At 52.9% G+C, this 22701-nt stretch overlaps 3 protein-coding genes across 4 annotated transcripts in view; 1 reads left to right on the top strand and 2 right to left on the bottom strand.

Moving 5' to 3' along the window:
* The window catches only part of CCDC30 (coiled-coil domain containing 30), a 34505-nt gene extending 33934 nt beyond the window's left edge, over positions 1-571 (bottom strand). The window contains exons 1-2 of the mRNA XM_053997246.1: positions 497-571; positions 78-245 (exon numbers count right to left, since the gene is read on the bottom strand). Coding sequence (XP_053853221.1) covers positions 78-245; positions 497-520 — 192 coding nt within the window. The 5' untranslated portion in view covers positions 521-571. The remainder of the gene's footprint in view (positions 1-77; positions 246-496) is intronic.
* A 2747-nt stretch (positions 572-3318) lies between these two features.
* Positions 3319-6780, bottom strand: PPCS (phosphopantothenoylcysteine synthetase). Of its 2 annotated transcripts, none has more exons than XM_053997310.1 (3): positions 6173-6780; positions 5459-5562; positions 3319-3955 (listed from the first exon to the last, which is right to left on the bottom strand). In XM_053997310.1, the coding sequence occupies exons 1-3, from the start codon at positions 6702-6704 to the stop codon at positions 3632-3634; spliced, it is 960 nt and encodes a 319-aa protein (XP_053853285.1). In that variant the 5' UTR covers positions 6705-6780; the 3' UTR covers positions 3319-3631. The 2 variants fall into 2 exon arrangements, with proteins under 2 accessions (XP_053853285.1, XP_053853286.1); XM_053997311.1 differs by having other exon boundaries at positions 6612-6689.
* Positions 6781-6794: 14 nt separating this feature from the next.
* On the top strand, positions 6795-21665 carry ZMYND12 (zinc finger MYND-type containing 12). The gene is made up of 8 exons (XM_053997308.1): positions 6795-6954; positions 8011-8152; positions 13145-13316; positions 14674-14843; positions 17292-17414; positions 18227-18347; positions 19852-19997; positions 21380-21665. Exons 1-8 carry the CDS (start codon positions 6872-6874, stop codon positions 21497-21499), a joined length of 1077 nt encoding a protein of 358 aa, XP_053853283.1. The 5' UTR covers positions 6795-6871; the 3' UTR covers positions 21500-21665.
* Positions 21666-22701: the final 1036 nt, after the last annotated feature.

Genomic DNA, 22701 nt, shown 5'->3' with positions numbered 1-22701 from the left:
CTTGGTGCTCCAGCCCCTTCCCAGCTCCGTTCCCTTCCCAGGACAGGCCGCAGCCGGGCCCGCTCTCCGGCCCTTACGTCTCTCATGTCCTGGGCCCGCCGCCGCTCCAGCTCGCCCAGCCGGGTCTCCGCTCGCCGCAGAAGCCGCCAGGCCAGACCCAGCTGCTCCTCGGGCGGGGCGGCGGGGTCGGCGCCCTCCGCCCGCAGCCAGCGCTGGATGGTGTCCGCCGGCACCGGGGACTCCGCCTGCGGGGCAGCCAGAGGAGCCGTGAGGGACCGGGGGGGCCGCGGGTACCCCGATCCCCTCGGGCCGACCCTGGGCTACCACCGGCCCGACCCCCCGAAATCCCCCCGGGCCGGCCGGTGCCACAGCCAATGCCCCGAGCCCCCCTGGGCTGGTCCCGGGGGTACAACCGGCCCCGGACACCCACCGGGGCGGCCCCGGACACCCACCGGGGCGGCCCCGGACATCCACCGGGCCGGCCCCGGACACCCACCGGGGCGGCGGCGGCCGCGTCCATGCGGCGGGACGGACCCCGGCGCCATGGCAACAGGCCACGCCCCCTGCCGCGGCCGCGCCCCCGCAGCGCTGCTGTGAATTGGCCGCGTGAGGCCACGCCCCCCTGTTGCGCCACGGTATGAGAGGCCGCGCCCCCGCCACGCCCCCTCCTCGCTCAGTGCCGCCCCCTGGCGGCCGAGAGGGGCGCAGCGCCGCGCCCCCGGGGTCACTCCGGGGTCACCAAGTTTTCCCGATTTTCTTCTAAACCCCAAGTGAATCTGCTGGAGCTGAAGGGGAAGAGGGCAAGTACATGGAACAAAGCCTAGAGAAGAGAAGTCTTTAGGGAGAACTCAGAAACAATGCCAGTCCCTACAAGGGACTCCAAGAGAGCTGGAGATGGACTTTGGACGAGGACATGGAGTGCCAGGACAAGATGGGACAGTTTCCCACTGCCAGGGGCAGGGTTAGATGGGATATTGGGAAGAAATTCTTCCCTGTGAGGTGGGAGGCCCTGGCATGGGCCACCCAGAGAAGCTGTGGCTACCCCATCCCTGGAAGTGTTCCAGGACAGGTTGGAAAGGGCTTGGAGCAACCTCAGCCAGTGGAGGTGGAATGAGATGAGCTTTAAAGCCCCTTGAAACCCAAAGATGACCCCAGGAGATTGAGGAACTGAAGAGCTAAGTAGGTCCACCCTGCAGAAGCAACTCACTGGCTGCAGACACTTCACAAGGGGATAGTAGAGAGAGGAGAAGAGGTACACGGCAGAGTCCAGTGAGGACCTTCCTTTGAGCCCTCCGAGATCCTCTGAAAGCCACGGACAGATCCTGGACTTGCAGGAGCCACTTCCAACTTAGGTACCACAACCAGCATTCCCAGAGTGCTGGTGCCCAAACACTGCCAGGGTGGGAGCACTCCTGGGCTTGGTTTAACCTCCCACATGGACCAGGTGCGTCCCTGACGTGGGATGGGGATGGCTGGGCTCAGTTTGAGCCTAGGGAATCTCCCCAGCCAGCACTTCACAAATAGGGGCAGGTACAACGCTGGAAGCCCACAGTGTGTTCTCAAGTCCAATGAAACCCCAAGAGTCTCTGGGCCTGCTGCCCCAGTCTGCTCCTCAAAAAGCTCTGATTATTCCTCACCTTCCCAACCACCTCCGAGGAATTCCAGGACACTCTGAAGACTGTTGGTGGCATTTCTCCCAACCCTTGTCCCAACACTCCTGCAAGGGCATTTTCACCTTACACAAGTTTTTGTATTCTCATCCCTGCTGGCCCATCCATGCTGTCTACAGAGGCTCCAAACTAACACAAGAGAAATCCCAGACTCGACATTCCCACCAATTACATACTGGGAGATGAAGACAGGCAATTCTTGGAGCTTATTCACCTTCTTTATTAGTCCTGGCCACAGGTAAGTTGTGCATTCCTTCTCCTGACTGAGTTACCAGCTGGACCTCTCCCCTCCTGACCAACCTGGACTTCTCCCATCACTGATGGCATCCACTGATCCCATCCTCATGCTCTTTCCTTGCTCTTCTGGTTTATTTTCCTTCTTTGCTGAGCACCCCTCACTTTCAGAGGATTGGTGCTATTACAAAATCACTGCTGCCTCCTGAACACTCCATGGTCTTGCCTCTGGAAAGGTTTCCAGCATTCCCACATGCTGCTGTCCTTTCCCAGATCCCAGTGAATTTATTTTGAGGACAGCCCATGAGCAGACACACAGTGGACAGCAGGAGAGCTGCCCTTCAGTTTCTTGCAGGCATGAGGAACACACACTTTGAAGTTGGTAACTGTTCAAAGAGGGTTTAGATAAAACCAGGAACATTCCAGTTCTAAATCCACACAGCCAAGAGGAAGCTTCCCCTGCCAGGGTCAATCCCTGCCACCCCTTCTGCTGTCAGAGAATCATGGAATCACTAAGCCTGGAAAAGCCCTCCAAGATCATTGAGTCCAACCATTCCCCCAGCACTGCCATGTTTACCCTAAACCCTGTCCCCAAGTGCCACATCCACACTTGTTTTCAAACACTTCAAGGGAGAGGGACTCCACCTATCCTGCACAGCCTGTGCCAATACCTGAATATCTTTCCATGAACAATTTTCCCAATATCCAACCTTGAACCTCTCCTGGCACAGCCTGAGGCTGTTTCCTCATCCTCTCCCTTGCTCCCTGAGAGCAAACCCCAATCCCCCCCGGCTGTCCCCTCCTGTCAGGAGCTGTGCAGAGCCACAAGGTCCCCCTTGAGCCTCCTTTGCTCCAGGCTGAGCCCCTTTCCAGCTCCCTCAGCTTCTCCTGGTGCTCCAAACCCTTCCTTCCCCAGCTCCGTTCCATTCCCAGGACACCACCCCCCTCAGAGCCCACTCCCCCTTCTCCAACCTCGGCCTCAAGCTTGGACCCACCCTCTGTGGTCTGTGCCAAATGTGGCCTTGCCTTTGTTTACAGAGCTCTGCAGTGACCCCTGAGCCTTGTTTGGTGAGAGCTGCCCAAACACTACCTTGGAAAACTTTCTGGTGTAAATGGAATATGAAGCAAAGCAACCTTCAAATGCCTGGGATGGAAGGAAAACCTTTGAAACAGATCCTTTAGGGACGCTGCTGCAGCACTTGAAATGCTGGAACATGGGATGTCTCCCAGGATGTCTCCTGGCACAAGAGCTGCTTCCCCAAAGTTGCTGTCCCCTCATTTTCCTTTTTGCTACCCTGGTTTCACCATCCACTCTCAACACCAGAGATTCCCCACTCCAGTCATAAAACCAGCACATCTTTCCTGTGAAGCCCCATTCCTTCCTCCTGCCATTCTAAAAGAAAATTCAAAGAGGGAGATTCAAGAAATTCTTTATATACAGAGACCTTCACCATTTCTCGTCCTCCCAGTTCTCCCAGCCCACGGGACAGAAACAAGCTTCCTTCCTCCTTTGGACACCAGGACAAAGATCCTCTGGGATGGTTTCCCTTTGTGTGTTTCTGGGATGGTTTCCCTTTGTGTGTTTCTCTTTGACGAAGCCGCAGCAGCCGCGGCCGAGCTGCACAGAGGTGACGGAGCGCTGGACGGCCGCGCTGAGCGCTCCGTGGGGATTGCTCCAGTCCCACTCCCTCTGCAGCACCATTCCCTTTCTTCCTCCGAGCTGCCCCTCAGCCTTTTCTCTCTATAAAGGCCGTGTGCTGGCCCTGGAGGTAACTCACAATCTTCTCCTCTATTTCCACGCCTCGTGCGATTTCCTCGTCGGACAGGGATAAGGGAGTCTGCGAGTCCCTGGTGACGATGATGACGGAGGTTCTCCGGGATTCCAGCACGTTGGCCACCACCACCTGGTGCCGGTATTTCTCCAGAGCCTGCCGAGATTTATCCAGGAGGATCTGGGGATCTGTCTCCAGTTTGAAGGAAATCACAAAGGCCTCAGGGGCCCACTCTCTGACCAGGGGTGACAGCATTTTTGGCACCATCTTCATTGTGATCTGCAGTGGGGAAAGATAAAAAGAAAAAAAAAATCAATAAAAACATTACAGGGAGTTTTAATAGGAGATGGGATGGGAAAGAGGGAAAATCTAGCTTTGTTTCATATTCCATTTGCACCAGGAAGTTCTTAAAGGCAGTGTTTGAGCAGCTCTCACCAAACAAGGTTCAAATGACACTAAATTTAAATTAAATGATCCACGTTGTGCTCACAGTCAGGGGGTTCTGAGGCCAGGCCACAGGAACTCTGCATTCCCAGAGCTAACCACACTGGGGGAATATAAACATGAGGAGAGCAGATTAAAAACAGCATTGTAACTGCATAAATCTGAGTTTTCACCTCTCCAGAGTTTGGGTAGCTCATCCCATCTTCACCTTTCCTTCTATCAACTCCTTAACAAGCATGAGGCATAGAAGTGCTAAAGCATGGAGAAAAACAGTAGGAGACTGTTCTCCAGCTTCCCAGCCTCTGGTTCCACCACTGGGAATCAGGCCAGGTCTCATCTTTCCAATGCTAACATTAAAGAATGACTTCCAGCAACCTCTCAGAAAGTAATTAATTAAATAAATTTGGTATTTGTTATATAAAGAATTCCACAGCCACCTGCTCCCATTGCTGAGAGGGACCTCAGACCTCAGTGCTGCAGTGTTGTTCTGTCATTTGTACAAGCAAGATGGATCCCAGAGGCATGGAATGGTTTGGGGTTGGGGGGGACCTTAAATCCCATCTCATTCCAGCCCCTGCCATGGGCAGGGACACCTTCCACCACCCAGGCTGCTCCAAGCCCCATCCAAGCTGGCCCTGGACACTCCCACGGATGGGGCACCCACAGCTGCTCTGGGCAACCTGTGCCAGGGCCTCACCACCCTCCCAGGGAAGAATTTCTTCCCAATATCCAATCTAAATCCATTCTGGCAGTTTGAAACCATTCCCCCTAGTCATAGCACTCCAGGCCCTTCTCCAAAGCCTCTCTCCAGACAAAAGGCAACAACTCAAGTACTCCAGCAGCTATTCTTGGAGCACTTCAGCTCTCTGAGACCCACCCTCTCCTCATCTCCATGGAAGCACGGGCAGCTTTAAAGGACAAAGCCAGAAAAGCAGGAGGAACCTCAGGGGGCCCTCTTCATGTGCCACACCACAACTGCAGACGTGTTGAAGCTGCTCCAATCAGACAGAGCAGCGCTGACCTCCCTGCAGATAACCCATGGGACCCCTCACCCCTTCATCCCACCTAAAAATAAACCCGGATCAAAGGAGAGCAGGGCTGATCCTGCCCTGCCCTCTTATCTGGGCCCCTCAGTGCAAGATAATAAAACAATGCAACTTCAGGATTTCCACAGGGTTCTGTCCCTGTGGGATCTCACCCTCCCGTTCCCTCTGACAACACCCACTGCTGCTGCTGCTTTGCAGCTTTCCCAGGTTTTATCCACAGCCAGCTCTCGGGAGAAGGACCCTGGAAGCAAAGAGGGGGTGGCAGAGGGGGCCATGCCCAGGGGGGCCTCACCTGCAAGGGCCCCTCCGAGGACTGGATCTTGTGCTCCGGCATCTCGGAGACCGGGATGTAGAAATCCGACACGGCGGCCGCCAGGTAGAACATGACACTGGAGCCTGTGGGAACACGACTGCTGTCCCCCACTGCCACGGCCTGTCCCTGTCACCCCAGAGCCAGCTGAGCTGCCACCCACACACACCAAAGCGGGGAGCCCAGGGATCCCCCCAGCACAACCCTGAGCAGGGCAGCACTGAGCCCACCCTGGGGTCTGTCTTGTCCCCTCCTCCCAAGCCCCAACAGCCTCCGGGGACAGCCCAGACCCTCACGCCGGGCTGCAGGAGCCCTCCAAGCAAGGGGGCCCCCCTGTCCCCTCACGCCAGAGCCCCACACGTGCCGGGATCACCTCATACCTGAGCCCTGAGGCCACCGTGAGGGGCTTCTATCATCTACCACATGCCGAGAACCCCTCGACCTTTCTCGCATAACCATCACCCCCCCTCGTCCCCGGTCCGCCCGTCCCCTCACACTGGAGACCCCCATGAGAGCCTCACCCCTCCTCATCCTCAACCTTGGCACCGGACCATCCTGCTCCCTCACACTGGAGACACCCCCGGGGGGGCCTCATCCTCTCTCGCCTTGCGCCCTACGAACCGGTGGCCACCCCGTCCCCCGTTCCTGCGTCCCCCCGGTTCCCGCCGTCCCCTCACGCCGGGGCTCGCCGCCTACCGAGGGGCGCCAGGGCTCGGGCGGCGGCGCGCAGCAGCGCCAGGTACTCCACGAGCCCGGTGAACTCGATGGCGAGCAGCGCGCCCGCCTCGGTGGCGCGTTGGTACTCGCGGAGCGCGGGCAGCAGCGCGGGCAGCGCGGCGGGGGCGGCGGCCACGCCGGGCGGCGGCCCCGGGGTGAGGCGGAGCGCGTCGAGCAGCGCGGGCCCGTGCGGCGGCAGGGCGCGGGCCCAGGGGAAGGCGGAGCGGGCGCGGTGCAGGAAGCACACGCCGTAGCCCGCCCGCACGAGCCGCTCGGCCGAGGCGGCCCCGCGCCGGCCGCTGCTGAAGTTCTCCAGGAAGCGCACGGCGCGCGCCTCCAGCGGCACCTGCGTCCCGCCCGACGTCACCAGCGCCACGCGCCGCCCGCGGGCCGCCTGCGCCGCCGCCCAAGCCCGCACCCGGCCCTCGGTCGCCGCCGCATCCACGTCGTTGTCCTCGTCCTTGTCCTTGTCCTTCTCCTCCTTCGCCGCCGCCGCCGCCGCCGCCGCCATGACCGGGACGGCCCGGCCCGCCGGAAGTCACGTGCGTCACCTTCCCCGTAGCGGAAGTGTTGCCTCGGCAACAGAACGCCGGCCGCGCCTGTCGGAAGTGACGCCTCTCGCCTCAGCGGAAGTGTCACCCCGGCAACCGGGGACGCGGCGGGGGTTCCGGGCCGGCCATGGCGGGGCCTCCGCGTTGCGAACTGTGCGGGGCCCGAGCGGCCCCGCTGCGCTGCCCCGGCTGCCGCCTCACCTACTACTGGTGAGAGATCCCGGCTGGGGGCAGGATGAGGCCTGCGGCACAGGGACAGGGCGGGAGGCAGCGATCAGCTCCAGCGCGAGGCTCGAGGCGCAGGCAAAAAGCTTAGGATAAGGCTCGGTGCTCAGGATGAGGCCCAGGAAGGAGGAGGCAGGAACAGACCTGGGACAGGGCGAGAGGCAGGGCTTGCCCCACGAAAAGGCTCGGGACACGAGGCCTGGGATGAGGCACAGGGCATGGGAAGAAGGCCCAGGGAGAGGCCCGGGAAGCAGGAACCAGCCACAGGACAAGGCTTAGCACACGTGGAGAAGGCCCAGGATGAAACGTAGGAGGCAGGAACAGGCCCAGAGCAAGGACAGAGAGACAGGGACAAAGCCTGAGGTGTGTCTGGGACACAAGCAAGAGGCAGGATTATCCCTGCACGGGGCTCAGTACACACAGACGAGCCTCACAAAGCCCAGCACAGGGATGAGACCTGGGACAAAGCTCAGCAGGCAGGGATGGGCTCAGGAGGCAGGGGCCAGACCCAGCATGGAGCCTGGGAGCCTGGAGAGGGCCCAGGCTGGAGCTCAGCCAGCAGGGCAGCAGGAACTGGAGCAGGCACACTCACCTGGGATGCTCCTGCTGCCTTCCAGCAGCTCCTGCATCAGGCAGGGAGCAGAGCTCTGGAGTGTCACACAAAGATCCCTCACACGCCCTCAGAGCAGTCACTGAGTTCCAGAACATTCCCCGTTCCCACAGTGACCTGGGATGGGTTGGTTTGTTTGAACTGGTTTTTGTTTTTCCGGTGTTGGAATCCAGGGATTTGTTCAAAGTTAGCTGTACAGGAGTTCAGGGAGTGATTTAAATAAGGACTTTAGCACAGAGAACTGTGGGGATGTGGCAGGACGGTGCTGTGAAATGGAGACATTTGGAAATATCATTTACTGGGTACCCTGTAGGCAGCCCATGGGCTCTGGGTAATTGTTGTGGAGAAAACCCTGCAAGACAGCAGGGAATAAGCTTCCCTTCCATAATATCCCAGCAAATACCAGTATCTTTCTCCCCCCCTTTTGCCAGTGATGTCTCCCACCAGAGAACTGATTGGATCAGCATCCACAGCCACATCTGCCACCTGCTCATCCCAGTCCTCGGGCCCCAGCCCTGCTTCCATTCCGAAAAAGACAGGAAACATGGCAAGGAGCAGCTGCTGAGGAGGCAGGTGGGTGCAGGAGGAGCAAGCACAACTCCAAAGTGCTTCCAGGGAAGGAATTCCAGCTTCTCTCCCTGCCCATGGTGGGACACACCATGGGCAGACTGGGCTCACCTGGAATTTTCAAGCACACAGGAGTCTCCAAAGCAGCCTTGGCTGTCACTGCCCGATCCCTATAAAACAGAAAGGAGTTTCTTGCCTAAAACCAAGCAAGGCTTTTGCCTTCACAGGATCCATCCTTTTAGAATTCCTCCCTCTGGGTGCTCCCAAGGAAGAGGGTGGCACCTCCTTGGTTGATCTGGGACTTGGTTGCAGAGGTTTGGGGGTTGTTTTTTTTTTAAACAAAACCTCAAAAATAAGGGGAGTAGGAGCATCCTCTCTGTCATTCCTGAGCCTCCAGCCTTTTCCACAGTGTTTACTTCACGTCCTGAGCTTCCTCAGGCAGCAGCAGTCTGGATTTCCCACCTTGCCAGTGGGCTGGTCCATCACCTTGGCTAGTCTGGGCTCCAGCTGAGATTTGCTTCTTCCAGGCTCTTTGATGGGAGGGTATCCCCTTTCCCAGAGCAAAGGGGCAAAGAAACCAAGTCCCCCCCTTTGTTTTCCTAGCCACCTTGGAACTCCCTTTCCCACTAAGTGCAGCCTTTTTTCTCCATCAGGCCTCAGGGACATGCAGCCTTTTCCAGCCTCAGTGGTTTGCAACTCCTTCTGTTTCTGTTTATGGAGTGGCAGGAGCTGCTGTTCTACATTGTTGCTAAAATAACCCACCCAAGTGCCTCTGCTCCTGAAAACTCTCCCTATGGAAATAAATTTTCCCTCTCTAAGAACCCCCAGACACAGAATAATAGGGCAGCACTCAGTGGGTTTGGAACAATCCAATGGTGCCACTGAGGAGAACATCCCTAACCTTTAGAATTTTACATGAATTATTATTTCTAAGGTGTTTCTGGCCCAGCTCTGGGGCTTTGGGGACCAGCTCATTGCTGTCACCTTCCTTGAGAGCTTCCAGAAAGATGAAGTCCAAAGGCAAAAGTCCTGCTTGGTGAGAGCTCGTGACCAGCTTTAGGCAGCAGATTCCTTTTGGTTTTACAGGAACTGGGCAGTGACATCACAGGCTGGTTTGGAAACTTCTGTCTGGCTGAAAATCCCAGGTGAGACTGTTGAGCAAAGTCCACAGAAGGTGTGTCAGGCCACTGTGTCCCAGAGGGAAAATGCAAAACTTCCTTAATTCCAGGTTCTGTTCAAGTTGTTCTTTATAAAACCTGCAAGGAAGGTTAAAATGGGTGTCATGGGGGTGTGGCAGGATTTTGCATCCAGAAGTGCTTGAAGCTGTTCCAAGAAACTCCCCTGCTATTGAACACTGATGTTGACACTGATTACATCACTGTCTTTATTGCAACTAAAATTATCCCCATACATTCCAACAGGCCATGTGGCTGCCAGCTGAGGGAAGTGCTCCTTCATTAGCTGGAAGGTAATCTGCTGGTTTAATTAGGTGAAGGAATTAGACAGCAGGAAGATGGGGCTGGTGGAGAGAAAGTCACTCTTTATTGGGGTTCACACTGGGTTAGCAAACAGCAGTATGGAGCTGGAGCCTGGGCTGGGAATGGCTCCGTGGGCAAGGCAGGGAGAGAAGACTCTGGGCTTTTCTGAAGTGGAGATTTTTATAAGCTCCTTAACAACCTTTAACATCATCTGTTCTTTGACCTTTGTCTCCAGCCTATTTAAATAAAATAGATGTTGAGAATGGTCTGTGCTGGGACACTTTGCTTTCCTTCTCTCCAAAGAAAGGAGGGAGACACTGGAAATCCCTCAGTTACCTGCTGGCTTTCCCAGCAAGAGGGAAAGTTCCTTTATGTCCAGCAGGATTTGGAACAGCCAAGTTGGGCCTGGCCTGGCTCAGAGGTGTTGGGAGAGGGGGAGGTTATTTAGTGCCTTGCCTGCATCACACTCTTATTCCAGATCCAACAAAAGTTCTTAAAAGGTTCTTCCCTGTGAGGGTGGGGAGGCCCTGGACTGGTTGCCCAGTGCAGCTGTGGCTGCCCCTGGATCCCTGGAAGTGTCTGAGGCCAGGTTGGACAGAGCTTGGCAGCCTGGGATAATGGGAAGTGTCCCTGCCTATGGCAGGGGGCAGAATGAGATGAGCCTTAGGCTTCCTTCAACCCAAACCAACCTGGGATTCTATGCAAAAAAAGGCCTCTGGAGTCGAGGGAAAAGCTCTGCAGTCTCATGATAACTAGAGAAAAACCCTGCCCAAAGCCTGCCTTGGGTTTGCTGCTTTTTGAACATTTCTGCTGTACTTCACCCACTCCTGCCCTGTGTTTGTTTAGAAAACACAGAGCTCCAGCATCAGTCAGGACACAGGGAAACCTGGGCACATCCAAATGCCCTGTGGCTCAAGGAGCAGGGAGCTGGGAGCCAGGAGGTTTTATGAGTTTCATTCCTTGTCTGTGCTCCAAAGCTTTGTTGATAGAAATCTGCTTCTGTCAACATAGCCAGGGGGGTGCCTGCAGACAGCACCTCCAAACCGACAGAACTCCAGGTTTCTGTTTGGAGAAGAGCCTCACCTGCCTGCGTGATGTCAGCTCCCCACAGCCCCTGGGCATGGGAAAAGATCCAGCCCAGCCAGCCCCAGCACTGCTCTGGCTGCAGGTTCAGCTCCAGCTCACTGGAGCCTTCCCTCTTCCTGAAATCCTCATTTCTTCAGACACACCATAGATTTTGGTGCCTGGGAGTGAATAAAGGATGTGGCACTGAGCCCTGAGCGTGTTCCCAACCCCCTGCTCTCACCTGGAGCAGAGCTGGGGTCCTCAGCCCCCTGACACCCCAAAAACTGTGTGGGGGCATCTTCAGAGAAACCTCAAATTGCAACACACATGGAGAGAGCCCAAAGTGACAGGGCCAGGGCAAGGGGGAAACCAGGGCAGGGCCAAAGGGAACCATTCCCCCAGGGCTCTTCAGGGCCAAAGGGAACCATCCTCCAAGGCTTGGAACTGTGGTTGGAAATATTCACTGCTCCAGGGCTCCTCTTGCCTCCTGCCCTTCCTTCTGCTCCTGGAAGCTGTGCCAGAGTCCAACCCCCAGCTTTGTCCTCGCTGCAGATGTTTCAGGCCATGGGAAGCAGCGATGATACCATTGACAAGGAGTAAAAAAAGAATGATCCCAATCTCCAGCACCTCCCAGATGCCAATCTGGGCAAAGCCCACACACTGCTTGCACCAGACTGGCACAGACAGAAAAAGCAGCCTGAGAAATACCAGCTTTTCCTGCTGCTGCCCCAAGCATGTGCTGGTTTTCTCCTGGGCACCACCTGCTCCCTGGACACAGTTTGTGTTTCACAGAATCCCAAACTGGTTTGGCATGGAAGAGACCTCAAAGTCCATTTCATTCCACTCCTTGCCAACGGCAGGGACACCTTCCACTATCCCAGGCTGCTCCAAGCCCCATCCAGCCTGGCCTTGGACACTTCCAGGGATGCTACAGCTTCTCTGGAAAACCTGCCTTTCCCCTCTCCATATCCTCAGCTCAGGAATGGGCGCTGTGTTTTCTGGCTCTTGGCTCTCCTCACTGGACCAGGGGCTGTTGCTCCAGGCTGTGTTCTTTGGTGATCCCATTTATCCAAAAAGGTGTCTCTTTACCTCAGCCAACATCTCCAGGAAACACTTGCAGGCTGTCCTGGAGCTCTCTGTGGCTCCTTCACCCATGGCATAACCCTGCCTCACTCCAGGCAGCTCAAGCTCAGCAAAATGCCAAAGCCTGGCCTCCAGGAGCTCTGAGATTACTGGCTCTGAGATTACTCCAGCTCAGCCCCAGCTGGAGGCAGAGGGTGGTAAAGGGGTGAACTGGTGTTTCCTCAGTGTCTCACTGAGAAAACCAGAGTAGCACTGCTGCACTCTCCAGCAGCACCACTGATTCCCAGGCAGCTTTCCTGCTGCACCACTGCTAGGAAAAGCTGATGGAGAAGTGTTAGTAGCTGGCTGGATGGGGCTCTGAGCAACCTGGTCTAGTGGAACGTGTCCCTTTCCATGACAGGGTGCAAAAGATGAGCTTTAAGGCCCCCTCCCAACCCAAACCTTTCTGGAATCCTGTCATTCTACAAGGATCCTGGTGCTTTTTCCTTGCCATCCCTGTAAGGGCACAGTATGCAGAGCTCCTGGCAGGGAGCAGGAATTGGGATGGAGATGTGTTTGTGGAGCTGGGGATTACATCAGCTGCTGCTAACATTGGAGAGGCCAAATGGTGTGGACTGGTAGGAACAGCAAAAGGGATAAATACAGGATAAATTATGGATTCTGACAAACCCAAACACTGCAGAAGCTGCTGCACCACCAACCCCGGCTGGGGATGGATTTGCTGAGTGTAATACATTCTGATTTTCACCAGTTTTCAGAGTCTGCACACAAAATTCCCGTCCAGGAGCAGCTAGGTGAGGGTGGGATGAAGCTGCAGTTCCCTGTGAGGAGCTCTCTCCTCGCTCCCTGGCTGTGTCTCCAGCAGTTGGAGCTGTGCCATGCTGGCACCACGAGGCTTGGCTGGCTCTGAGTCACACCGGAGCCCCTGGCTCTAATCTCCTTTCTGGTCTTGTGATGATCATTTTCTGTGCTTCACAGCTTTTTTTGCTGCAGCCTTATGAGACCTTGTCAGGAGGCGTAAAGGATTCTTCGTCCGGGAAGACACCACATGACCTGTGAGGACGTCCAAAGCTGTTCCTACTCAAAGCAGGAATGGAGCCAGACTCTAATACGTTCTAATATGACAGCTTTAATGTCTGTCTATTAATTACAGCCACAAACTACATTACAATTGCTGCTTTATAGTTTGAAAACCCAATTTTAAAGAGAGCCTGTGCATCTGTAACCACCTGGTCTAGTGAAATGTGTCCCTCGGCAGGGGATGTGTTGAGATGGGCTTTAAGGTCTCTCCAACCCAAATTGGAGAGTGGGGTTCTGTGATTTCTTTTCTCCCTGTCTTTTCTCACTCTGCCCCTGCTCTGTTTCCCTGCAGGAATCTCTCATTGCCGTGGCGTTGAGCACAGCCCAGGGGTTTGTGTGGGCAGGGAAGCCCCTGGAAGCAATTCCTGCAGCACTGCAGGCGCTGCGCTTCAGCTCCCGAGTGTTCGGCTCTGGCTCCGCGCAGCTCGTGCCCATTTATCTGCTCCTGGCTGAGGCCTCCACGGGTGAGCATTGTCAACATGGGAATGCTGGCAAGGGCAAGGCCTCCCGGCTCAGGTTTCTGGTTTCCTTTTGCCATTTATCTGGAAAGGAGCAGTTCTGGGCCCTGCTCTGCCTCAAGGGCATTGCAGAGATTCGAGCCGTCCCACACGCACACACCCCCCTCACACCCCTTTTCTGTGGCTCCGGGGAAACTAATCTCTCAGCACTCAGGAGATCAATGAAATCAAATGAAATGTTCTCTTCCTTTACACCAATTCCCACAGGAGAAGCTGTATGAAAGTCTATTCTTTACCTCCATGCCCTTGGATGACTCTCCAAAGCATTAAATTCCAGAGGGTGGTTAGTTGTGCTCTTATCTCAGGGAACCAGCAAACATTTCAGAGGCCATTGCACCCAAAGAACTCCCGGTTCATTCACAAATCTTGCTCTGCCTGAGCAGAGCTTTTTCTCATTGTGTGCTTTGGAAAACATGGCAAATGAGGGCATGGGAGCTGCTCTCCATGCAAGAGAGAACCCTGTAAATCACTGCCATTCCAGGAGCGCACACAATGCCCTGCTGGCACAACGGAGCTGGCTCAGGGGTTGTCGTAAATGGTGTGGTGAGAGGAGGGAGAAAAAATACTGTGAGTAATTCCAGTGTGATAAGGTGAGAGTCATCAGTCCCTGCCTGGTGTGAGCCTATTTAGGCCACATGCTCCAGAGAGATTGTGTGCAATGTATCCTCTGCCTTGGAGCCAGGCTGGGAGAGCTGGGAGTGTTCACCTGGAGAAGAGAAGGCTCCAGGGAGAGCTCAGAGCCCCTTTCAGTGCCTAAAGGGACTCCAAGAGAGCTGGAGAGGGAACTGGGACAAGGGTCTGGAGTGCCAGGACAAGGGAGAACAGCTTCCCACTCACTGCCAGAGGGCAGGGTCAGATGGGATATTGGGAAGAAATCCTTCCCTGTGAGGGTGGGGAGGCCCTGGCACAGTTTCCCCAGAGAAGCTGTGGCTGTCCCATCCCTGGAAGTGTCCAAGGCTTGGTTAGATGGGGCTTGGAGCAACCTGGGATAGTGGAAGGTGTCCCTGCCCGTGGCAGGGTCTGGAACTAGATGAGCTTGAAGCTCCCCTCCAATCCAAATAAGTGTGGAATTCTGTGGTTTCTGGCTCCTTTTGGAGCTCTCTACACATTCACCTGTCTGCAAATGAGTCTTTAGACACCTGGGTAACTCAGAAGCACTTGAGAAAGAAGCGGGGAATCCCCAAGATGCATCTCCATATCAAGCTACCCCAAAGGGACAGCCAGTAGTATTCTCTGACTTTCCAGAATAAAAAATGCTCCCTATCCTCCTGATTTCCCTGATTATCCCTACATGTCGTTCCAGGTGCTGGCCGTCTCCGACAGGCAGCCAGATATCTCTCCCAAGCCCAGTGGATCGTCCTCCAAACCCCAGACTGCAGTGCTGCTCTTCAGTCTAAGTTACACCGTGGGCTGGGGCTTTTCTCTGTTGCTGAAGGAAACCTGGACCAGGCTTTGTATCACCTGGCCAATGATGTAAGTCCCTTGGAATACAGGAACAAGGAACATTTCACTTTTAATCCTTCTCTCCTCCCAGATCAATATGGAAATGCCAACAGGCAGATTTGGGATCTTGAGAGGGTTCACATCACAGACACCCAAACTGGATAGATCTGAGACACATGTGGATCCATGTGTGAGCTGAAGATGTGTTTTGCCAGTTATCCCTATTCCTGTGAAGTGACAGAATCATGGAATCACTGCAGTTGGAAAAGCCCTCCATGATCATTATGTCAAACCATTCCCCCAGCACTGCCAGGTCCACCACTAACCCATGTGCCACATCCACATGTTTTTGAACACCTCCAGGGATGGTGATTCTACCACTGTCCTGTGCAGCCTGTTCCAATACTTGAGCACCCTTCCAATAAAGGATTTTTCCCAATATCCAATCTAAACCTTCCCTGGCCCAGCCTGAGGCCGTTCCCTCTGCTCCTGTCCCTGTTCCCTGGAGCAGAGCCCGACCCCCCTGGCTGTCCCCTCCTGTCAGGGAGTTGTCAGAAGGTCCCCCCTGAGCCTCCTTTGCTCCAGGCTGAGCCTCCCTCAGACACTCCTCATAGGTTCCTCACATTCCTTGTCTTTATGGCTTCTCCCTATAAATTTCTCCATCAGCTTCATTTCAGTGCAGAGATGCCCAGACATTCCTGCCCCGAGCTGATGGATTTGCCTTTATTCCACAGATAATTTACATTTTGGCTGTTATTTCCCTCAATACTTTCCCAGCTCTGTCACCCATTATTTAATTAATGCCTTATTTCCCTATTTCAGTATCTGGTTCAATGATTTTTCTCCAATTCCACCTCTTCAGCCATGAAAATAGTTTGTTACATTGGAAGTGGTCATTGCCACCTGTGTTCCTGTGGATGCTTTGCCTGTCATTTGATCCTCCAAAGCCAGATGAACTTCTCCACATCCTATTTCTGTCCCATGTAGACTAAATTTATCCAGTGCTGAGTGATGTATACCCACTCCTGTGGAATTTGATAGTGGCTTTGTGTGGGTGTAAATGATGACATAAAGGGAGAAGAGTTAGACCCTTTCTATTATAACACACAACCATGTCTCTGCTTAGTCTAGAAGCCCTTTGGGCATTTGAGAATCCCACAAAAGAATCTCCCAAAAGTCTTTGGAGATTTCCAAAATCCCTCCCCCCTGCCTTTTTTTTTTTTTTTTTTCTTTTTAAGATTCCCTAAATGTGGTGCCTGAAAGGGCACCAGGTAAGAAGTCTTTAACTCTTAGCAAGCTCAGGACCTGCCTGGACCTTGGCTGCATGTCTGGGGTCTGCTGAGAGTCACACACCAGCTCAGAATAGCTGGAATGCTACACTGCCTTCACTGCTCCTCCAGGGCTCTGGGGGAAGAACAGGTGTGGCAGCACAGTTCTCTCTCTCTCAGGATTTTTCATAGAGGTGCACAGAGAGAAAGAAAGAAAGAGAAAACAATTTCTGTTTCTGCTCCTTGTTTTTCCTATGTGGAATGTGTTTAGAGAATTGTTTACCTGGGGTGATTGCTTGATTAGATTCTGGTGAAAATTGTTTGAGCCTGGTGGCAAATCAAATCCACCTGTGTCTAGACTCTCCAGAAAAGGTCACAAGTTGTGAGTAGTTAGATACAGTAAGTAGAAAAAGTATGTAATTTTAGTATCTTCCTATATATAGTATATTTATGTATTATAGCATAGTTATAATAAAGATACCACTCAGCCTTCTGAACTAGAGTTAGACATCAGCATTTCTTCCCACTGGGTTTGCCTGCATTTTACAATAAACAGGCTTTACAAATAACAGTCTGGGGGCTGGGAAAGCAGCAGGATGGGCTTTGGGAAAGCAGCAGGATGGGCTTTGGGAGAGGTGGGATGGATGGGTGGCACAGGGAGAGGGGGAGAGGTGGGAAACCTTCAGAGAATGAACCAAGCAGGTGCCTCTGCCCCAGCCAGGGGGGATTTAGGGTGTTGCATTCCCATGGATCAACCCCAAAATGCAGCTTTTTAGTACGTTCCTATGGATAAACTCTGTGAACTAGGTATATTCCTATGGATAACCCCCAAAATACAATTCCTTAGTACCTCATTCCCATGGATAACTACAAAATATAGAGGTTTTAAACCTTATTCCTTTACAAAATCCCCAAAATACAGCTTAATACCTCATTCCTATGGGTAACCCCCAAAAAACAGCTTGTTAGTGTCTCATTCCTATGGATAACCCCCAAACAGAGTTTTTAGCACGTCATTCCTTTACATAACTCCCAAAAAACAGCTTTTAAGTTTTCCAATCACATTTTCCAATCACTCTCAGGCATAATTTACATAATTAAAAAAAAAAAAAAACAGCATTTGCAATATTAATCCACGGTGAAAAACTTCCCAGGTTTGACATGAACATGAACCCTTTGGGGCTTAATTTTTATTTAATATTGATTTTAGGTTTACCTGGCGACTGCTGAGTTTGGACTAAATTCTGTTGAGGTCTCTGGAGGGTACTTCCACATGGCCAATATTTTCTTTCACCAGAATAAAATGGAGGCAGCAAACTCACTCTATACTGAGGTTGGTAGAACCAAAAATCATCCTCTGAGTTTTTCTCACTTTTTTTGATGCTCTTTCCAAGTTTTTTTCCGTTTCCTTTCAATGGGATGATGACCATATCAAGTGTCAGTGTTGCCTTTTAGGATCAGTCCCAGAAACCCTTTTTGTACCTAAATAAATATCTGAGTTAAAACCATGAGATATTAATCCTGTAATCAGTTTAAAATTCTTAATAAACTGTCTTCAGTTTGAGCAGCCAAGCCTTGTTAAAAACCAGCTTTGCTACCAAATTTCCTGTGCCAGGGGTTAGAGTCCCACCAGTACAGAGAGTCTCTGAGGAGTTCCTAAATCCAGGGAAGAGTGGCATACAAACAAGCCACCTAAAATTTACACTAGGAATCAGTAAAAAGTCACACTGATAAAAGATTTTCAAAACTGATTGATCAAGCAAGGAAAGTAATAATTATCTAATTGATTTAATAACTGAAGAAAATTAACTTTTATTTGTTTAAGTCAATTTTTGTGGAAATAAGGTGCTGGGAGCTGCAAAATCCACCCCCATTCCTGTCCCAAACTTCAACTCTACTAGCTTTTGGTGAACATTTTGGTTAGATTTGCTCAAGTTAGGTGAAAATCCCTGATCAGCTGGAGAAGTGGGCGATTCCAGCTGGGGCTGTGTGGGAAAGGAGCGGTGCGATCCCTCTGGGAACGTCCAGCCCAGCTCAGTGACCCGCAGGCACGCGGAGGGGACGGGCCGTGCAGGGACATTGTTTGGAGAACAACTGAATACCAGGGATTCACAGGAGTGAAATAATTCCCATGCTTCCTGCCAGGTGAGCAGCCTCTGGCATGACTGGCTGCTGAGCTCCCTTCACAGGCACCAGCAAGCGCTCCAGGCCCAGGCAGAAGCATCGCCGTTCTCCGAGGAGGAGGAAGGCATCGAGGATGGGATGAGTAAGAGCTGCTATTGCTCCAAAACCTTTGGGAAGTGGGGGGGTTAAAGAGTCCCTGCACCCTACAGGTTATGCTGGCATGGTGTTTCCAGAGGCTGAATTTAATGGCAATGCCAAGTGCTCTTGATGTCACTGCTTGGCAGATTGCCACAGGCTGCTTCAGGAACGAGGGTGTTCCATGGAAACCCAGCTTTGCCTTTGCTGGTTGCATTCTCCGTTTCACAGCTCCCTTGGCACTGACTGGAGCAAAGCAAAATCTGATTCATGGACTCGTGGAATCATTTGGGTTAGAAAGGACCTTTAAAATCATCAAGTCCAGCCATTCCTCCAGCACTGTCCTGTTCACCACTAACCCACATCCATGTGCTTTCTGAACACTTTCAGGCATGGTGACTCCACCATCTCCCTAGGCAGCCTGTTCCAATGCTTTACATGCATTTCCATGAAAAATTTCTTCCTAATATTCCAGGTAAACCTCCCCTGGTGCAATTTGATACTTGAGCATTCACATTTCTCTGTAGCTTCTTCGTCTCCCTTTAATAATGGATGTGACAGCTCACTTAGGTGAGGGTACAGCTCCCTCCTGGAGCAGCAGGACATGATGGAATAGCCTGTACAGATAATTGGATGTATTAATCAGGAGAGCACTCTTGGGAGAAAGGCTGGGGAGTCTCTCACTGGCACATAAAGGTGCAGAAAGCATCAGTGTGCCCCTGGTACTACCTCAGGCTTCCCTGCAACCAGACTGGACCCTGGTTCTCGGCTCCTTTCTACCATCTGTGCTAACAAGGACATTGTCAGGAAAGGGAATAAAAATTTCTCTCCCTGAAATGTTCAAGGCCAGGTTGGACAGGGCTTGGAGCAACCTGGTCTAGTGGAAGGTGTCCCTGCCCATGGCCAGGGATTGGAATGAGATGGTCTTTAAGATCCCTTCCAAACCAAAGCAGTCTGGGATTCTGTGATTTTAAGAGAAACATTTCTGTAAATCCCATTTCCTGGCACTACCTCCACCAGGAGTTCCCAGAGTAGGAAGAACACTAAGGCAGGGCTACAGGAGACCATCTTTGGTGTGACAGGAGTAGAAAAATAGTTTTTTTCCTGTAGCTCTTGTGACTCCACATCCTCTCTGAAGACTGATCAACACAAGCACAGACTGGATTAAAGGAGTCCTGTTCATGGGCATGGAATTTGCATGAAGCTGGGACCATAGACACCCAGACTGGTTTGGATGGGAAGGACCTTGAAGTTTACCCAATTTCACCCCCTGCCATGGGCAGGGACACCTTCCACTATCCTAGGTTGCTCCAAGCCCCATCCCTTGGACACTTCCAGGGATGGGGCAGCCACAGCTGCTCTGGGCAGCCTGTGCCAGGGCCTCCCCACCCTCAGACCATGTTGATGTTTGCAGTAGAAATGCTTTGCTGTCTAGAAGAGCCAGCTGGGCAGTTTTGAATCTGTTCTCTTGCACAAATCCATCCATCAGGATCATTTCTTTCTCCGTGCAGCCGAAGCCCGGCGTGAGGAAGGAACGCGGGTGCTGTGCGAGGTGCTGAAGGTCCGCGAGCAGGGACCTCTGCAGCACCCTGGGGAAACAGCCCGAGTCCTGCATGCCCTGGCCATGATCCACTACCTGGGCATGGATTTAGCCAAGGTAGGTTGTGTCTGAAAGGGTTCAGGAGAATTGGCCAGCTGCTCTGGGGATCATTCCTATCTCCTGGTCCTCTTGTTCCCCAGCACCTCTCCTGAGCCCACAGCGCTGGTGACCAAGAACAAATTGCCTCATACTGCTCAAACCAAGGGCTTAGGTGGCATAGTGGGAGGAAATCCTCCCCTGTGAGGGTGGTGAGGCCCTGGCACAGGGTGCCCAGAGCAACTGTGGCTGCCCCATCCCTGGAAGTGTCCAAGGCTGGGTTGGATGGGGCTTGGAGCAACCTGGTCTTGTAGAAGATGTCCCTGCCATGGGATATGAGATCAGCCTTTAAGTCCCTTGCAAGCCAAACTATTCCATGATTCTGTGACCTGCACTCTGTAAAGGCTGACAATCCTGGGGGATGTGTTTTGGTTTCTGCTGGGCCAGCAGACCCTGCAGTTATCCACATTTTCTGGGTTCTTCCTTTATCTGGACTATCTTGGCAGTGTAGCTGCCTTTAGACCTGAGTTCAGTGGTTACACAGAGCAAGATCTGGGGCTCACAGACCTATCCTTGAGCCAGACTCCCCTGAGTTCAAGGTTCAGTCTACTGGGGTCTGTAATTCCAGTTTGGAATCTGCATTCCTGTGTCTTTATGGCTTAAAAATTCAGGTGACTAGTAACTTCTGTGCCTTACCAAGAACTGATTTTCAGGAAGTGCTGAGCAGATACCATCTGGAAATCAGGCCCTTCTGTTTGGGATCAGAGCTCAAAACCCTGAGTTTCTTCAGCCTGGGTTTTGAGGAGTAAAAATACAGGTGGTGAAAAATTCTGTATTGAAATATTAATGGTGTCTTCATTGTATTATAGAAAGCCACAAGTTGGGAGTGTTTGGGAGACACAAACAAATCTGAATTTGTTGGGAAAAAAAAGATAAAGCTTTATAATTTTGAGAGTGTCTAATCCCTGGAAAAGCTACCAAGGGAAATTCTTGAGTTCCTTATCAAGAGAAATTAAGGATTTAGTTCAGAGTCAGTACAGCTGGTTTTATTCCCCGACATGGCTTTGGGATGGTTCAGAGGAGAACAATCCCAAAGGATTGTTCTCTCCCAAAAGAGAACCTCCTCTCCCTCTCCCAAAGGAGAACCTCCTGTGTTAGACAGGTGATGTCCAGCATGGGGGGCTGGGGTCAGTAATCTCCTGTCTGCACCACTGGATCCTAAATATGGGATCTGCTGGCAGCTTTAGGCTCTCCTGTAAAGCAGCTTGTACAGGTCACCTCGGAAAGAGAGCCTGGATCTGCTCCAGGCTGCTCCTGCACTGAACCTCAGCAGGTATTTAGCTATCCCATGAGAAAAACCAGATTCCTGACAATTCCTGGGTGTTTCTTCTGTCCCATTCCAGGCCCGGGAGGTGGGGATGAAAGCCTTCGACCTGGCCAAGCAGCTGTCCCAGCAAGACTCTCTAGAAACCATCAGTCACCTGCTGGAGCTGATTAATGCCCAGTTTTCCCACACCACATAAAAACTGGCTCTGCCAGACCCAGTTTGTTTGGCCAGGTTCTCTCTTATCCAGGTTCCAGGACACCACGAGCATCACAAGTCCTTGGTCCTTCCTGTTGCTGCCTCTTTGCAGCTGCGTCCGTGGCTGTCCCAAACTGTTTGGAAAATAAACATTTTGGTCTGAGTTAGTCTTCATGTGCTGCTCCACTTCTGTAACCTCTGAGAGAGTAACAGCGCCAGGGTGAGAAACAAAAGCACCACGAACACACTGAATAAATCATTTATTGGCCAGGTTGGGAATAAGCAAACAGCCTCCCACAGCCTCATGGTGGTCATCCAGGAGCCAAGACGAGCTCAGGTGTGTTTCTTATTGGTTTCCTGGCTTTGCTTTGCCATTTTGGTGAGGGAGATCCCATGGAGGGATAGGAGAGGGACACAGGGAAGGGCTAGGGTGCTGGACACCTGTGCCTGGGGAGCTGGTTGGGCTTGACAAGGCATTGCAGCTCCCTGCAGAGCCCCTCCATCTCCAAACTAATTTCCAGAAAATCCCAGCCTGCTTTGGAAAACCAGCCTGGTTTAGAGCTCATCCCACTTCACCCCTTGCTATGGGCAGGGACACCTTCCACTATGGCAGGTGCTCAGAATTTTCTTTCTGCAGAGCTTCTCATAGCTCTGAGCACTGAGAGACTCATTTGTTCCAATTCCATGGGTAGAACTTCCATCCAGGAGGGACCACGGGAGGCATGAGGGACTCTTAAGCAGTCTTGAGAGAAAGAATGAAAAGGGGATTCTAACCTAAAGGAGATGTAGTTTCCTCCTGGCAGAGAGCTGACACCCCCTTGGATCTGCCACCAGCCCCGAGGCCCATTCCCAGCCGGCTCCTGCCCCAGGGAACAGCGAGACCCCTCGGGATAGAGTGACCCAGCTGGGGGAAGGGACAGGGACACCAGAGCAGGGCCAGATGCCAGAAGGCTCCAGAGGCCGTGGGGAGGGTGGGAAGCGCGGTGCAGCCGCCGTGTTCGTGATCCATCAGGGCTGGGAAAGGGGAGAAGGGAATCTCGGCCTGTGCCGGGCTGAGCCCTGAGCTCCGATTAAGGCTCATTTACTGCAGGAGGATTTATGAGGGTGTTTAATTGCCTTGCCGAGTTGGGCTGGAGTCAAGTGCGCTTTGTAAACGCTTCGTCAAGCTGGGGCCTGAGCAATTAGCAGGGATTGCTGCTGCTG

This window comes from Vidua macroura, chromosome 23 (assembly GCF_024509145.1).
Source record: "Vidua macroura isolate BioBank_ID:100142 chromosome 23, ASM2450914v1, whole genome shotgun sequence".
Classification (NCBI taxonomy): domain Eukaryota; kingdom Metazoa; phylum Chordata; class Aves; order Passeriformes; family Viduidae; genus Vidua; species Vidua macroura.
This window is presented reverse-complemented; position numbering and strand designations above follow the sequence as displayed.